General features: G+C 42.7%; 1 protein-coding gene across 2 annotated transcripts in view; it reads left to right on the top strand.

Annotated features, from left to right (window-relative positions):
• Positions 1–17969, top strand: part of DDX31 (DEAD-box helicase 31) — a 78370-nt gene that overhangs the window by 39976 nt on the left and 20425 nt on the right. The window contains exons 15-18 of one of the 2 annotated variants that reach the window (XM_058524364.1): positions 737–787; positions 2428–2567; positions 7828–7906; positions 14266–14377. In XM_058524364.1, the coding sequence (XP_058380347.1) occupies positions 737–787; positions 2428–2567; positions 7828–7906; positions 14266–14377 (382 nt within the window). Of the gene's footprint in view, positions 1–736; positions 788–2427; positions 2568–7827; positions 7907–13590; positions 14218–14265; positions 14378–17969 lie in introns of those variants that run through there. The other variant, XM_058524366.1, reaches the window with a different exon arrangement.

Genomic DNA, 17969 nt, shown 5'->3' with positions numbered 1-17969 from the left:
TGTAAATTTATAGATAAAGACTGCAAGATTCCCATTTTCTAGTCTTTCTGCCAGAATGACTGGAAACCAGACAGCAGAGTCTCTGCTCTTTAGGTGGCGACCAGCTGAAAAGAAAAAAATATATCTCTGTTGCTTTTATGGTTTTCCTCTGTCTGGTTAAGTGCCTACGTTCTGACTTAGCTGTCAGAAGAGGTGGGGCATTACTTGATCCTTACTGCTCTCTGAGGCTAATAAGCAAAATCCTCAGTAAATACTTTGCAACTCACCTCCCCAAGGGAATACCTTGGGGTGGTCTTCCAGAAGCACGACTTGAAGCCATGTTGTTGTTAGGCATTGCTGATAGGTATGGGATGAATGCATTCACCATAGAGTGGTTTTTCAGATAAAATGGAAAAGTAGTAAAACATGCTAGAAGTTTTCAGAATTCTTACATGACACAACTGATAATGACTTGTTTAAGTTCTTGTGCTAACCTGCAGGTTATGTTCTTTTAGTGAAGTGGGTTGTGACTGCCTCACCAATGGGTTCTGTAGAACTTAACCCCAAATCAGAATTTTTAACCACAGATGGACTTCAGTGCGTTCCTGAAGTTGTATGTAAATGGGCATATGTGCGCACATGCCTGCACATTTGTGGGGGTGAGCCCTCATAGTTTGCATTAGATTGTCAAATGGATCTGTGACCCAAAAAAGGTTCAGAAACTCGGTCCTAAGCCATATTTTTTTCTGTTTTGAAGGATGTTGCAGCTCGGGGCTTAGATCTCCCTCAAGTCAAGTGGATTGTTCAGGTAATTTTTTAATTGTTAAGGTGTGAGCTTGAGGCAGGAATATATGATCATGTGTAGATGCATTGGCTTTAAGTAGGATAATTATTATTACCCTCTTGGATGTTGCCCTGGTAACCAGGCAGCAACTAGCCTTATCTGCACAACTCTCCTGATAACTTTCCTTAACCCAGGCTGCCTAACGGCTGTAGCAAAACAGCCCGATTGTGCAGTCAAGGGAAGGAGGGAGTGGGCTCCCCTGCTCCCAGGCTAATGCATGTCACACACAAAGTTTCAGCATCTGAAAATAACGAGAATTACCTGGGCCCTTGGGAGGCCTCATTGTGTCCAGAAGGAGATGGCTCAGCTGTCCCGAGAGCCGTGTCCGTGTACATTGACCTGCAGGGGGCAATTAAGTCCCTGACAGCATCTTACACATACCTCGATCCTTAGACGCCTTGCCAGAGGGTACAGGTGTTAGCACTAGAGTCTAGTGGTTTTAGTTTTGTTTTTTCTTTTCATTAGTCTGCAGAATGATATTTTTAAGCCCTTCTGTGTGGGGGTCAGGGGACACGTGCCCTGTTTACGTGAGTCATGGTTTATTCACATTTTAGTGGAATTGCTTGCCTGTCACTGGCTAGTAAATCTGATCTGCTTACTGAAGATGATCACTTTGCGACTAGAGTCATTGTGTCTTCTTTCCTGCTGGCCACAGAGCAAATTAAAGATAAGAAGGCAAGGATAATTTTAATGTGTAGGGGGCCAGACACACAAAATTGATCATAGAGCCTTCTTATATTGTAAATATTGATTAGTTGAATATGCCTGGCCTCCGTATATATGTATTCCATATATATATATATATATATATATATGGAATATAATATATTCATCTTGGCCCTCTGATCTTTGATTCATGTCGCAGCAAAGAAAAAAAAGAATGAAAATATGGTCAGTTAGTTTTAATGATGACGAAGTTATTGCCATACAGAACATCCAATGCTGTGATAATCCATTCTGCTGAGTTTTTGAGTCTGCCCATTTCCCCAAGTCAGGAATGCTGTCCGTGGGAGCAGAAGCACGTCCCTGTGCAATGGGAATGCCTCTCAACTGCCCTGCAACTCCACTCCATTGGGACGGAGTGGAAGGTAGTGGTGACCAGCTCCTGGTGGCCCAGCATCAGAGCTGAACTCTGTGGTCAGAGTAATCGGCCCCTTCCTCCTTGGCCTCTCCAGTATCTTCTGTGGCCTCATCCCCACTGCTTTGTCTACCAAGGAAGTAGGCCAAGGTCGTGTGGTCATCCTGCAGAAGTTTACCCCCCCACCTACGTTTTCACCTTGCACAGTCACCACAGTGAAAAGATGCAAATAGGAAAATGAAGAGACCTGTGGAGAAGTAAAATTAAAAAGGAGATATTGGGATGAGAAGACATCTCGTTTATCTGAAACTTGGCCACTGTTCACGTTTGCGTGTCAGAGCCTTGTTGTTTCCAATGAAGCCAGGAGTTTCAGGGTTGAGTGACTTCTCCTTGTGATTGTGTTAGGGTAACCATAGCACCAGGATTTAATTCCAGGGATACCTGGAGGCAGGTGAGGGGTATTGCACTTCCAATTAATGGCAGTCCCTTGATCTGTGAATCCCTTCATTTTTGTTACCCTTTTTAGTACAACGCTCCGTCTTCACCTGCTGAATACATCCACCGGATTGGGAGAACCGCCCGGATTGGCTGCCATGGGAGCAGCCTGCTCATTTTGGCTCCTTCGGAGGCAGAATATGTCAACTCGTTGGCTTCTCACAAAATCAAGTGAGTCAGAAACCTGAACGAGGTTTCGGCTGATCTCACCTAATTAACTTTCTGTCGCTTTTTATAGTGGATGGGCCTTGTAAGCTGACGAAGAGCCATTAACCCTTGTGATCCCTAATGAATCCCAGAATAGCCGGTGGCAAAAACTGAACCCTTAATACCATCAGCACATGACAGTTTTCTCGGCGTTGCCAGACTAAGTCATAGAACGATCTGTTGCGCTTCATTTTCCTTTAAGACCGAGGTCTGTGTTTCATCTCTTACTGTAACATAAGTGTGCACAACCCTCACAGCCAGCTGCTTGAAGATCTTTTTTATTCACAGTTTTTATTTCTTGCAGTTAACATGTTGTACCTTTAAAGTTGATTTGTCTTTGAAAAAAATACTACTTTGTTCTCATCACGCAACTCCCCCTCTCCCAGGAAGATAAACCTGGGGAAGAAATCATTTAGAGGCAGTTGAAATATGCACCATACACTTGCAGCCAAGACTGTCCAGTCGCCATCTTATTTGTGCCCAGTCGAATGGCAGCCCCTCATGTTCTCCCGTGTAGAGGCCCCAGTTCCAGCCCTGAATCACAGACTTGGCAGGACTTAACAGCATGGAAGCATAGTCAGGGGCTTCCGTCAGACCCTGATCTCACTCAGGAAAGACAAAGAAAGCAAATAGAGAAAGCAGTGGCTCCACCTGGCCAGGAGTAATTATAATGAAAGCGGAAAGAACTCACCTGGGCCACAGAAATGAATTTGTCATGTTTTCCATAAAACTCTGGCACCTGAAACAACAAGTTCGAGTAATGGGTTTCTAAAGGCATGCAGGTTTCACTCTGATCTAATTTCAAGAATTTCTTCTGCTCAGACATAGCACAATGGTGCATGAAATGTTTTTAGAGGCACGGGAACAGTCGTATATATGACCAAGATGGTGGGACATGATACACGGCATGCATGGAAGCAACGATGGCTGCTGACTGACGCTGTGACACTGGCGCACAACTCAGCTCTGTGGCTGAATGTGAGGGTCTCGTTTCTTGGTGCTTTCTTTGCCCAGCCCTATATTTTATGTAAAGCAGCCAATAAAACTATGAGAATTTCTTTCCCTAAAGTACAGAGTTAGGAAAATCGTTGCATTCTAATCTGAACTGAAATGTCCAGGCAGATGGCATGGGGACCTGGTCTGGAGGACCACAGGACTAAGTGCAGGCCACCCACTTGGAGAGCTGTGTGTGGCTGTCCTGACCAGTACCTGCCATGTTTCCTACCCTACAGAGCTCTCTGTCTCACCCAGTCAGACTTTGCAACACTCTGAAGGTTGCTAGTAGGAACATTTATAGACTGTGGCTTACTCTGAAAATGTGCCTTACATCCTTCAGTGTTGAGGGAGGCCAGGGACCCACTCCTGATGAATCTGGTAATAATTTCAAATGGGCCAAAATAAAGATGGTTTGGGTTTTCCTTTTATTTAATGTGTCTCATCTTAATGTAAGTTGTCAGTTGAAAGAGTAATTTTTCTTTGGGAAGATATATGTATTTTATCTTACTTGTGAGAGAAATCTCATGTCAATCGAGCAATCAATCACTTTTCACCAACAGCCTGATCTCCAGCTGGAATCTTAAGTTCCCCGCGGCTGGAGGCTGGCTGGTCCTTCTCTTTGCAGCCCTTTCAGTGTCTAGGGCGGCACCCGACCTGGCAGTTGTGCTCCAGAAATACTGGGGGGTTGAGATGAAAACCTGTCGACGTAACCCATTCTCCTGTCTTCCCTCACCCCGTTCTCACAGGCTGGGAGCCCATCACAGGACGATAGCTTTATACCTGTGTCACAGGAATTTGTATACCTATGGAAAGCGTTTTCAGAATTGTGTGTTGTCATCCACAAGAGGAAATATAGTCACTGTACCTTAGCAGCCTGTCTCTTGCTCCACAGTGTCTTTTCCACCTTCCACTCTAGACCTGCAAATTCACATTTCTCCCGTCCTTCGTGTCAGCTGCTCTCTGGATGTTCTCCCATGCTCGTTCACTTTGACATGCTCTCCTCCTCAGAAAATGAGTACCAACGGTTATGAAGGCAGTGATAATCGTCCAATGCTCAAGTTATCAGCATAGGTGCCTCTGCCTCTCTCTGCTCTGTAATTTTTCTGTGATAAACTCATTTGAATTGATTGCTATGAAAGGTTCAAATGTAAACCTAAAATTGAAAAGGGAATATAATAATACCAACATGAATTATTACTGAGCCAAATGCATTTTAAAGATATAAAAATATACTCATCCTCTGTGATGATCTCATCTGGAAAAATAGTGTGCCAGCCGGCTTCATGGGAAAATCAACGTAATGTTCACCTTCAGGAGACAGCGCAGTGCTGCCACGGGCTTGGACTCAGAGAGGAAGTTCAGGAGATTAAAGACAGGAAGATACACAGAGGAAGAGAGCAGGATCTTCTGTGGAGAGAATATACCGGGTGGTGTAAAAACATTCATTTAAGGGGGAGAGTCCTGTAGGAGTCCAGCCTCGCTGGTCTCTGCCCTGAAAATTCCCCTGTTGAAGTGCCCGTGCCTGCACCACTGAGTGTCGTGGGCTAGATGTGGTCGACCTAAATCAATATCAGAATCTCTGTCGTTATGTTACAGCCGTGCGTTATACTTCCTGAGTTCTGTTTGAGGAAGGGCTGTATGTTGGATGTCTACACATGGACTGTTTCTTTGACCTAATACAAAAAAACTTAATAAGAACTAGTTGCAAAGCATGCAGTGGAAAGAAGCAGACTTGAACATTTTTGGAATCCACAAGGTACACTCCTAAATACTGAAAAAGGAGGAGGAGGAAGAAGTGTGTGTATGTCTTGTACCTAAGAACCTGAGAGGCGGGCAGCAGGCTAAAGGGATGGCTGATGAATTACAGGGAGGATTCAGGAAGGCAGGCTGAGGCTCTGGGCAGCAAGGGCCATCACAGCAAATTGCCGCCTGCCTTCGTGCACTGAGCACTGGGGAGCTCACCCTGACAATTTAATTTAGCACCCAGGGCAGCAGACAGGTGCCCGGGCTGATGCTGCCTTTGTCTAAATGCTCAGAACTTTGTTTCTACCTCCTTTTTTGACTTTGTGTTTGCCAACTTCTTAACTTTTTTTTGTTTCTCCTTTAAATGTGTTTCTCATGAAAGTCATCATTGGTTTATTAAAATGTAAATGCTTCATCAAAACATGTATTTCTTAGATCAGGCATAAGACAGTTCCCTGAATTTATTTATTTATCTCTTTTTTCCTAGTAAGGTGGGGTAATTCAGGTCTGTTGATAGAACCATAAATAAGCAGAGTAGATTTGCTTTGTTCATCAGAAGCATTTCTTAGAATAGGAGGAAGTCCCTTTTAAACTGTAAATCACTCCAGTTCATTCTCAACTCCTGTTCACTTAGGGTGAATGGTCCCCCACCATTGTCATGTGGACACACACACAGCGTACGAGCCGAGCCCTGGCTGGAATGTCCACGCTCCCATGCACTTGAGAAACTGCCTTTCTGTGGCATATTTAGTTCTGTGTATCCCTGACTGTGAATGACCTTATTCTTTTTTTCTTTCTCCCTGCTTCAAGATTTGACCCCAAATTCTTATGTTTCTTTTACTTTTGTGTTTCTCCGTTTTTTTTTCCTCAAGAAAAAAAGTGATGAATAGAAGCAAGTCAGATACACAAAGAAAAAGATAGGACTGGGCTATGTTTTCACCTTCCTTCGGGTTTCCAGGCATAAATAAGAGGCAAATTCAGTAGCCATAACATTTGTCTCTCATATGAAAATAGATTTTCCATGAAATCATGAGCGTTTTCCCCCTGATTCCTGCCCCTTCAGTACGTACTGTGCCTTCTCCAGTTGACTCTTGCCGCTGTGAAAAGATTTCACATATCCATAAGGCTGTGAGCTGGCAGCAGAGAAAGAGCGTTGAGAGGTGGGGGCTGGGGGTGTTCAGGGAAGTGGTGACACATTTCAGGTAAATCGCTGTCAGAGACGTGACATTTTCATTCATAGCTTTGTCAGAGTAACCTTTAGGGGAAAGGGGGAGGATTGTCTTCTCCCACATAAGAGGTTGCCATTCGTGTTTTAATTTGCTGTTATATTTAAAAAAAAAGCACACAAAACATACAAGAAAATCATTTATCTCTTTATGATCTGTTTTTCTCCTCCAGAACTCCTCCTTGCCTTTCCCCTTCTCCCTGGGAAGTATATTTTCAGCAGCTTGTATTCCTTCTTAGTCTCTAGTACATGATTCTGCATGCACTTCCCATATTCAGATGCTGTGGCCTTACAGAATAGTGGGTGAAGCGTGGGCTTTCCAGACTCCACTGCTAGGCAGGGTGGACTGTTTTGTTCTAGCTCCTGATGGCTTCTGTTCATGAGTGAAGCCCGAATTCTGGTTCCAGCCATTTGCACATAGCTCTAGATTCATCAGAGATCACTTGGTTCTCACCCCTTAATAATTAAGAGACAAGGTTGGTGAAGATCCTTTAGGACAGATGAGAACAGAGTCTGGTGCTGTGGACGGGAGGTGCGGGTCACTTGTTAATCTTCACTGAGGTGTTGACCTCAACGGTTAAGGATCTTTAGCCATCCTTTTTTTTTTTTTTTTTTTTTTTTTTGTGAGGAGATCAGCCCTGAGCTAACATCCGCCAATCCTCCTCCTTTTTTGCTGAGGAAGACGGCCCTGGGCTAACATCGGTGCCTATCTTCCTCCACTTTATATGGGACGCCGCCACAGCACGGCTTACCAAGCAGTGCGTCGGTGCGCGCCCGGGATCCGAACCAGCGAACCCCGGGCCGCCGCAGCGGAGCGCGCGCACCCAACTGCTTGCGCCACCGGGCCGGCCCCCTTTTTTTTTTTTTTAAGTATAAAACAAAGGAACTATCTGAAATGTTTTCTATTTCATCATCTGCTCAATCAAGGTGCTATATCACTAAGCAGGCCTACTTATTTAGTATTCGAGATATTAAGAAATAATGACATGATCCCTATAAAGGAAATTCTAAGTGTAGGGTATTTAAAAATACATCAGGGAGGAAGGAAATTGTTGGGAATGTTACCCCATGTGTCCCTGTAATATCATAGAAGTTTCCTTCCAAATTCCTAAAGGTTTAGGGAAATATTCCCTTCCCTGTGAAAGTATAGCTTCTACTTTATGTCTAATTAGCTTGAGAATAGGCCAGTTTTATGCATCAAGATTCTGGATGTTTTTGAAAGAATAAAGAGTTTACCTTGATATGCCCTTCCTTTTACAGTGTTTCTGAGATTAAGATGGAAGATATTTTGTCTGTTCTGACAAGGGATGATTGTTTTAAAGGGAGACGGGGAAACCAGGTGAGTTTTATTATTTATTGTGCTTGCTGCTAACAGACGTGACTCATTTCTTGATTTGGGGTAGCAGAGATTTTGTGTATGGATAGTTATTTTCTCTGTCGAACAAAATGTATATTTTAAGGATCATGAACATTAGATGAGGCTGAATCTTGATTATGTTTTTTCTCTCTTTGCTTCTGGATGTATTTGCTGGTCTCATCCGGTTAATGGGCTACAGTCCATTCTGGAAGTCTGCCAGGCAGCAGCAGGCTTCCCAGAAAGGAGGTCTCACTCTAGGCCAGAATGAGTTTGGAGGCAGTGTTACACACTCAACCCTGGTGGTCCCTCTCCAGATTATCAGCAAGGACAACTGACTAGACCCGTCCACCCAAGACAGCATGGAAAAAATAAATATCTCTGTGTCTCCTTTCAGACACACTTAGTTCATCCATTTTTTAATGTGTGTGCTATACACAGACGAAGAGTAAAGTTGAGATCATTAAGAAGAAAAATTTTTATTATCCATGCAGTTCCATATGGAGATCCTGAGCAGATGCAGACAGCCCTGAACATCTCTTCCTGCTTCTTTTCTGAGGCTTTCGCCTGCTAAGCAGTCATTCCCCCACACGCTTCGACACATTACTTAATATATCACATATACTTGTGTGTGTGTGTGTGTAATGTTGCTGTATGTAATTTTGTTTATGAAATATTAATTATTTGAATATTTTACATTTGTTTTCTTATGCCTGAGGATGGACCGGGAAATCAGAGCCAAATAGATCAAGCTTAGGAGTTTCTTTTATGTGATAGTGTGTGTCTTTATTTGGATCGATATTCTGCCTGAGGCAGGGACTCAATTTGAGTGACTTTCACTTAAGTTCTCTTGTACCAGAGAGCACCTAAGGAAATTTATCTAAGAAAAGGAGAGGAAATAGTCACAGCATCTGTTACCTCAGCGTGTGTTCTGGACCCGGAACTACACTAAGCTCTTTACATGCTCGGTCCCATTTAATCCTTCCAGCAACCCTGTAAGGTAGATGTTGTTGTCCCGCTTTATAGATGAGGAAACTGAGGCTTGGAGAGCTGAAGGCACGTTCACAAGGGCACACATAATTGTGAGTCCTCCTGGGGTGTGAAGGCAGGCAGTCTAACCTCAAAGCACATGTACGTCACCATATACCAGTATGCTGCCATTAGTATTCGCTAAACCAAGAAAATGAAACAAAATTGCTTTTTTAAAAAAAAATTTAGTATTATTTTTTTACTGAGGTAACATTGGTTTATAAGCTTCTATGAATTTCAGGTGTACATCATTGTGTTTTGACTTCTGTATAGACTGCATCGTGTTTACCACCAAAAGTCTAGTTGCCATCCGAAAGTTGCTTTTTAAATTAGGTAATGTTAGCCATTTTCAGAGGTGAAATTTGGTCAGTAATGGCACCAAACAAAGATCCCTGTGAACAGGAAAAGAGATTAAAGACTCAATCGATCAGCAAGTGATTTAAGCCTCATTTCATTATAAAACATCCCGGCCACACTAGACTTTGGACCATCCCATATTAACAGTTTGTTGTCGAGGTGACTGACCAGTAACCCAGCAGACACTCATTGGTCTTGGCACACTTCTGTTCTTCTGGAACTATTACAAATTCTAGTTAGGGTTTTTTTTTTTTTTTTTTTAACCTTCCCACAGATACTTCATTTTTGTCCCGGGACAGCTGTGTGGGGTAAGCAGGGGTACCTGCGGAGCTGGCTGAGGAGGCAGTGGAGCAGAGTGGTTAAGGGCAGGATTGGGAGTAGTGGGTAGTCAGATTCCTAATCTCAGTTCTCAGTTGTGTGGCTTTAGGCAAGTACTGGACCTACCTAAGCCCCATTTTCTTCATGTGTAAACTTGAGATAGTGATGGTACTCTTCTCATAAAGAGACTGGAGGATTGAGTAAAAAATAACCTGAAACACAGATACTGAAGGGTATTTTACTATTATTATTGTTGTCATCAGTTAGTAGCAGATGTGGCCTTAGAGCCCAGACTCAGTGACACGGAGCCCAGTGTCCTTTTTTGCTGTATCACAATAAGTGGAACATTAGCATCTGTCTGATGCTCTCCAGAAATAAGAGAAAGCAGTAGAATTACAAAATGAGATAGTGAAGGTTTGATCAAGTCTAGCCTTTACTTACACTGTTTCCGGGACGGGCTTCAGTGTCACTGTTTATCCCCTGACACAGATCAGTTCTCTCCAGGGAGCTGATTGTCGTGTGCATCTGCACATCTCCAGGGAAGCTGTGGAAGGGCGCAGAGCCCTCCTGAAGGACATTCCCCCAGAGGGGCAGAGCAGCTGCAGTTCCCTCTGCAGGTTGAGTCTTTCAGGAACAAGCCACAGCCGTTTTTTCAACATCTGCCCTTCTGTGGCCTTGCAGCATCAGTTCTCCTTAAGCCTTTTCCTTGGCTTGAGACCAGCCTTGCAGAGTTGCTGAGACCGGAGGAGCCGTTGTAAGGTCGTGGGTCATTGTAAGAGCCGGGCCCAGAAGCAGACAGACTGGGGTTTGAGTCCTTGCGTCACAGCTGGTGGTTCTGCAACCTTGGGCAGATTATCTTCTCCCTGCCTTGGTTTTCCCATCTGTAAAATGAGGAGAACAAGAGTACCCATCTTGTAGGGTTGCTGTGAGGTTGAACTAGAACAAGGCATAAAGCGCTCTGCACACTTCTGGGATGTAAGTGTGTTTCAGTCTTGAGCTCCTTCCTTGATGGATAGGAATGAATAGAATGTTTTGATATTTTTAAGGTTTGGTGATCTTTGTTTTTAAAAAGAAAAAATGCTAAGCAGGATTGGGCTTTCACTAACGCTAAAATAACTGGTTGACTTAGAAAACTAAATTAATCAGACTAGATTCTAGGTGTCTTGTCGATAAAAGCCTGATTTGTTTGAGCAAATTTAACTTTAATTCAAAGGACAAAGAAAAACTAAACTAAATTGACTACATTACTACCTATCACATAGATAGGCAGCCTGAGAGAGTGTTTTATGTGTGTGATCCGTGTGAATAGTAAAAAGAATAAAGTCGATACTGGATACAACTTTTTACTCTGTTTTTTTAAGAAACACAGTGTGTCTTAATTGCTGTTCTCGCTTTGGGCAGTTCCCTAGCAGACAAACCAGGCTGGGCACATAAAGGTGGACTCAGGAGACGAACCTTTTGCACATAGAGCCAGACACCACGTCATAATGCCCCTCCTCACCCAGCATAGTTGAAGTCCATTGTAAATGTCCCTTTGACACATACCTTTTTGGGCTTCTGTGAACAGAAAGAAACGAGTGAAGCACCTGTAAAATGTATATTTCATATTTAGGTATATAAAATATATATAGCTATGTCTGGTGTGTGAATGTTCATCCACCTACAAAGAGAATAAATTTGATCTTTCAACTTTACTCGGAAGCACTCAGAAGGTTCTAGGGACTGTGGGGGTAAAAGTCAGCTTGGCAATAAAATGAGTAAAACAAAATCCTTGCATTTAGCTTAAAAATACCTTAAAAGTTAGTAATATCAAGACACATGCTTTAAAAAAAAAAAAAAATCCACCCTCCCCTACCACTGCTACCACCAAAAACTTTTTACAACAAAACGATCCAGCCTAGTTATCTAATACTCATCTGTTGCTTCTTGATGAGTGTGAAATTTTCATCTTCAAAGTATACACACCCCCAAACATGCTTTTCCTGCAAGTTTTTTCGTCCTATGAAATACACCTGTAAACTTATCCTAACAAAAATCTACTACTGGTGTCATGAGATAATAAAATAAGATGGATGGGAAGCCCTTTGCTTAGTACTTTTTGATCATCTGTTCTCTCTGAGATCAGTGGGGTCTCACGGACAAAGGGGTATTGAGTGCATATAGACTGTTGGAAAGATATTTTTCTAAACTCCCCGTGGTCCACTAGTTGCAGGTTAGCTTCATTACCCAGTACTGAAGCTGTGCATCTTTGAGGGTGGGAGAGCCAGTCCTGGGGGATGTTCATGTGCCCTCTGGGCTTTGACCCACTCTCAATTATGGGAGCATTTCACCTGTCTGGGGCTGAGATGGTGCTGCATAACTCTGCCCTCTCTGTCTTCAGTTTAAATTTAGACTGTCCTCTCCAGAAGACAACTGGGAAATACCTCGCTCATTCTCAAGAGGGGCAATTTTAAAATAAAGTATTTCTGAAAGTGGGGGTGGAGGGCTAAGACTTGCTTTTTCCTAAGTATATTAGGTTTTCTGCCATTCGTTTTCTTATATTTTACTAAAACTGACTTCATCATTTCAAATGTGTGAACCTGGTTTTATTGCCTTTTTTCTACATATTTCACTTGTATACACACTCACATTATATATATGTGTATATAATTTCTTTTTTTTTTTTGGTTGGGAAGAAAAGATGCCTCATTTTGAAACCTAAAGGGGGGAATAAGAAAAGCCCTTTGTAATATATTGCCATATTATCACTAAATCCCCTGACAGTTGTGACACAGAAGCAAGTCACCTGTCACTTAAGCTTGAGGTCTCTTTAATTTTCTCCCGGAATTCACACCAGGCTGTCTTTAATTTGAGGCCTTTATTGGAATTCTGAAACCTCTCTGCCTCCCTGGCTCTCAGATCTATTCTGAGAGCTGTTACAGAATGTATACAATAACCAACAGAGGGATTCGAGAGGGCTGGAGCTCTGTTTATTTAACACTCTAGAGGGATTTTTGTGCTCATTCGGTCCTGGCTGCCCGGCTTTCAATATCGCTTTGACAACCATTCTGCCCTTCTCATTAATTTTAAACAGTTAAAACACAGGAAAAAGAGGAAAAAGTTTTCATTATTAAAGTGCTTTACTTTTTAATAACAGAGGATTCTGTCCGCCGGGGGAAAGGGCATCCTCGCTAATTTCACATTCATATTAGAAAAAACGCAAGGAAGGTGACAGTTGTGCTGCTGAGGTGGCTTAACGAAAGGAGGGCAGCAAAAAAAAGTTTGCATTTTACATCAGTTAAGAGGGTAGAAAAGAAATCCTTGTTAATGACAATAGCAAATGCCCACTACCGTAACACAGCTCCTGAGTGACTTTTCTCTTGACATTTGAGTGGATAAAACCCTTAGGGGGACCATGTACTGTGAAATCGGCTAGACTGTCATCAACCAAACAGGTAGCAGGAATGATTTGACTAAACTAAAAACATTTTCAGGTGGTTAAGTCTCTATTAATACAGAGATAAATGTCGATCCAGAGAATGAGGCTTTTTCTTCTCTCCTCTTTGTTCTTCCTCTGGCAGCTTTAAAAGTGTAAGAGACTCAGGAGTCCAGGTTAGGCACGGTCAGCCATACACAGGCGCGTGCACCCTGTCCTCTACGGGGTTGAAAGAAACCTGAACTGGGTCTCACACTGGCTTTTTCCTGGTCACCCACGTGGGGAGGTAGGGGTGGGGTAGAGACTTAATAGCATTATTCAAAGAATCTGTCTTTGGGGAGGCACATTAGCCAAATTGGGTTGGAGAATCTGTGTTCTTTTGGATCTCAGTTTTGCATTCATTAGAAAGCATTCATGTCTGTTTTCAGATATAACAAACAAAAACTACTGGGTTTTAGGGGGATATAAAGAAAGGGAATCTTTTCTCTGGGATTGTTAAAGGATAGAAAGAAAATAATTTTTTTATTTTATTAATATTTTCCATCTGTAGGATCTTTCAGTGCGTACAGATATTACTTCTTACAGAGGGACGCTTTGCTGCAAAGATCCATGCAGTCTGCTTTGAATGTGGTTTGCTGGAACAGCCCACTCCTTAATAGCTTCCTGGAAACTCAGCACAGTGGCTCTGGGCTGAACGAATGAATTAGAAACGCGAAAGTCTGAACCTCCCGAGGAATGAGGAAGCATACTCTGAAATTCAAGGATAGGCTGCATTTTAGGCAGGTCACTGTGGGATGCTCTTAGAGGAATTGCCAGTGTTCCATCGATGAGTATAGGGGAAGGGAGAAGATTTAAGGCCTAAGTGGGTGACACAAGATTCATTTGAAAACTGCTTATGTTCAGTGATGTTTTAAATGCCTGAGTTGTACTTGGAAAATTCCAGTGTCTCCAGTGGTCTCTCATTTTGAACGTGAGTGAAGAAAAGTAAGTAAATAAGTGAATAAATGAATGGACCTGATCTGCTCCTCACGAAGCCATCTTCATCTTTGCTTGACTTGCACATCTTTATAGCTCTCTTTTTTTTCCCGAGTAATATTGAAAGGATTACCCTTGTTGGCCCCTAGGTGGTTACTGTGTGATTTTACTGTTATTAAATCTATTATAAACTGCTTCATTATTCCTGACTCTGACTGTCTCTTCTTTAATCCTTCCGTCACCCTCCCAGAAATCCCGTGCCATTGGCCCCCAGGAAATTCGAGAGCGAGCCACAGTCTTGCAGACGGTATTTGAAGATTATGTGCACTCCAGTGAGAGGAGGGTCTCCTGGGCAAAGAAAGGTCGGTCAATTTCTTAGGTGATTGTGGCTGGATAGCCCAGCGGAGCATCCTTCCCACCTCCACCGCACACCCCCAGCCAGTTGAGAGGCCAACCAGGCATCTCTGCTCACCAGCAAAAGCTTTCAATCTCCCTAATTCTGCAGAGTTCGGAAGCAGGCACGGAAGGCTTTAAAGTGATATTAAATGTTAATTTCATCCTTCCCTGTGTTTTGCACAAATGAGGCTTTATCTTGGCTTACATCTGGAATAGAGCTTTGACCCAGCAACTTGGATCTTAGGGATCTGTTTTTCTCTTTCTTTGAAAACTGGATAGAATAGAGATGACATGTCAAGAGAAATAGTTTTAGAGATTGAAATTAGAGATGAAGGTAAGGGCTGGAAATATTAGACCTAAGCAGTTCCTGTTTGAAAGTGCAGAGAAAAATGAGAAAGAGAGAAAGTGCTGAGGAAGGGCCGTAGATCATGAACCCAATTCCTAGGAAATTTACAAAAGATTAGGTATTAATTTAATATTCAGGTCTTTTATAGGATAAATTGGCTCCTGGGATCACCAAGCATTAGGTGTGGACTCAGCAGTTCACTTTGAGCACTGAACAGAGCATGGGGGAAGGGAGCTTTAGGATAGCCAAATGTCTTTCATAGAGGAAGGTTGTGTGTCTTGGCTTGTGACTGTCTCGTGTGCTAATGAGTCTTATTCCGTGTTGGGGGAGCCACCATTCTTTTTAATAGTTACCTGCTATTTTGAGAAGAATGCCAGGCTGGCTTACCAATATATGAACACTATAACATTCTTTCTTTTCTTCTTTTTATAAATTGAAGTTTTTCTTAAACCATTCATTTAACAAATATTTATTGAACTGGGCACTATTCTGTTTTGATCCCTGATATGTCTCAAGGGATCCCTGATATCAGGGATCAAAACAGACAAAAATCCTCACCTTTATGACATTCTAGTGGGGGAGCAGACGATGAGTGTGACAAACATAATGAATAAAATTAGACATAAATCAGATAGTCTATTAAAAGGTGATAAAGACTATAAAAAAATAAATCAGGTAAGGGAGATGAAGAGGGTGACAGGGCAGAATACATTTTAAATAGAGGGTCAGAGTGAGCCCTGTTGTGAAGGTGACATATGAGCAAAAACCCAAAGAGGGGTCAGCCCTGTGGCTCTGACAGAAGGGCATTCCAGGCAGTGAACAGAGGTGCAGAGGAACTCAAGGGGGGCAGTGTGGCTGGAAGGAGGGGGATTCAGCAGAGGCAGGACTTGGAGGCTTTCGGAGGACTTTGGGTTACCCTGAGTGAAATGGGAGCCATTGGAGGGCGTGGAGCAGAGATGCGGTGTGGTCTGACAGAGGTCTGGAAAGATCACTGGGCTACTGATTGAGAATAGACGAGGGCAAGAGTGAAAGCTGGGAGACTGGTTACAGGGCAATTGTGGTCATCAGGAAATAGATGACACAAATGGGCTAGTCAGCAAATAGTTTTGAGTACCTATTATATACCTTAGCATGTTATGAAAGCAGTTCTTGGTTGTTACCACAACACTGAACAAATCAGAACTACACAAGATGAAAGATGAAGTCCCAGTAGTTGCCCCGTAACCACTGATATATGATTAGTGTGTTTCCTTCTCACCTCGTTTCCAGTAATATCCTGTCCTAGCATTTCCCTAAAGTGAATTCAACAACTCCTAAGAGTTTTCCTAAGAACCTGCCTTTAGAGAAGTACTGGAACACGTCTCTCAGGAAGGAGAGAACATTTGTCACAGTGTAGGTTTACAGAGTTTGGTCATTTGTTGAAAGTCAGGCAAACTCAGCTGGCTGTGTGATCCATAGCTAGGGGTTGTGCTGCAGAAATGCAGGGTTAATAACAAAGTTGCAATGAAAAGAAGGCCACACCATCATCTTCGATTTTGGTGTCAGAGGTGTTTTAGATATTCTAGTGAGACTTCAGCTATTTCAAAGTGTCTCTGTCATCGGAGTAAAAGTTACAGTAAGTAATCCATAGGGGATGTGGTTTTGTGTTTTCTGTCATCATCACCATTGAACTTGTTACTACCAAGAAACAAACAGAGTTACTTGTCTTCTTTTTAAAGAATATTGGAATGGGGCCCCTCCCGAATGTTTGTGTACCAAGAAGGAATAAATATATCATTTTTTAATCTGCTAATTGATTTCCACACTAGATTGATGCTGGCCTGGGAGCAAACTACCTCTAGCAGATCTCAGTCACCCCACATCAGACATAAAGCTCTCCACTATTCTTTTCTGTCCTATTACTTAAGATTGTGAGTTCTGGAGGTTAGAGGGGAATATATACATAATTGCCACGGTGAAAGTGTTGAATTCACAACAAGGGGACAGCCACTACACCAATAAGTTGATACTATCTTTTGCATTTCAATCTGCATATGCAGATTCCCCACTACTGACTTGCCTTCCTTTTATGCCATTGCAGAACCCACCTCATGAATAATTAACAAAGCAGCTGGGTTTTGCCTTTATGGCAGAAAACTAGTTGGAAACTGAGCCAAGTATGCGTTTGTTCTCCTTTTGCATTTTCTGACCCAGTCATTGTTAATAACCAGCGTTTAATTGTTGTCAGTTTCCAGAAGCAGTTGCCCCTTTTTTCTCTCATTTTTTGCATCTTTTAGCTAGAGATTCAGGTGGTAAAAATTGTGGTAACATAAGTTTGAATGCCAGACTCCTGAACAAAAATTTCAGGAAGTGGAGTCCTTTACTTGGAAATGACCACTTCTCCTGTAGTTTGATCTTCTCCACCTTCTGGTCTCCCTGAGGAGCAGGGACGACATGTGTAGGAGTTACGCCTGGCTTGGAAGGGATGCTTCTCAAAGTCAAGAAAACCCAAACCATGGGTGACAGTTGCCCCTCTCTGCTTAGTGTAATCAGAGATAGGCTGGGTACTTGGCCAAATGCTTTGTCTTTAAGAGAATTATAATAAGCTGCCTCCTTTCCCACTTCCTTTGAGTAGTTGTCACTGTTGATGTGTCAGGAGGAAGATGCATGTGCCTTTCCTCTGTACAGACGTGCTCTTCTGGGGGCAGGGGTGGGGTTGGGAGGAGCGAGGAATTATCTGCACCTTCCTAGGCTGGAGTTTTGCTCCTTTCTACCTCCTTGATCCTAAGCTTCATCCATAAGATGTCCAAGAATAAATTTGCTCTTATGAAAAAGGACAAAATGTCCCTGTAGGGTATTTTAAAGTAGATAGCCCTTAATTCATCTACATTACAGCTGTGAAATAGGAATCAGTGACTACAGAGTGCTCACTCTAATTGGTGTAGCTTCATCCATCATCCCAAATAAATATCTACTTTTATTACTTCTCTATTTTCCGCTTGGCTTGTCCCCACAGCCCCTATTCCTTCTACACATTCTTGACACTGCCAACATGAGCCGCTTCCTGCCCCTTGGAAGGTCCTATAAACAGCTGCTGCTGCCTCTGAAATTCCTGCTTCTCTGAATCATCCAAAAATGGGAGTCCATGCAAGTATGTGAGGACAACCAACTGTCGCTGTCCCCAGTGAGACAGGAGCCTTGAGGACAAGGAGATTTAGTAAAAATATGCAGTG

The sequence above is a fragment of the Diceros bicornis genome, chromosome 28, assembly GCF_020826845.1.
Source record: "Diceros bicornis minor isolate mBicDic1 chromosome 28, mDicBic1.mat.cur, whole genome shotgun sequence".
In the NCBI taxonomy this organism is placed as follows: domain Eukaryota; kingdom Metazoa; phylum Chordata; class Mammalia; order Perissodactyla; family Rhinocerotidae; genus Diceros; species Diceros bicornis.
The sequence above is the reverse complement of the archived record's forward strand: the minus strand, read 5'-3'. Positions and strand labels throughout refer to the sequence as shown.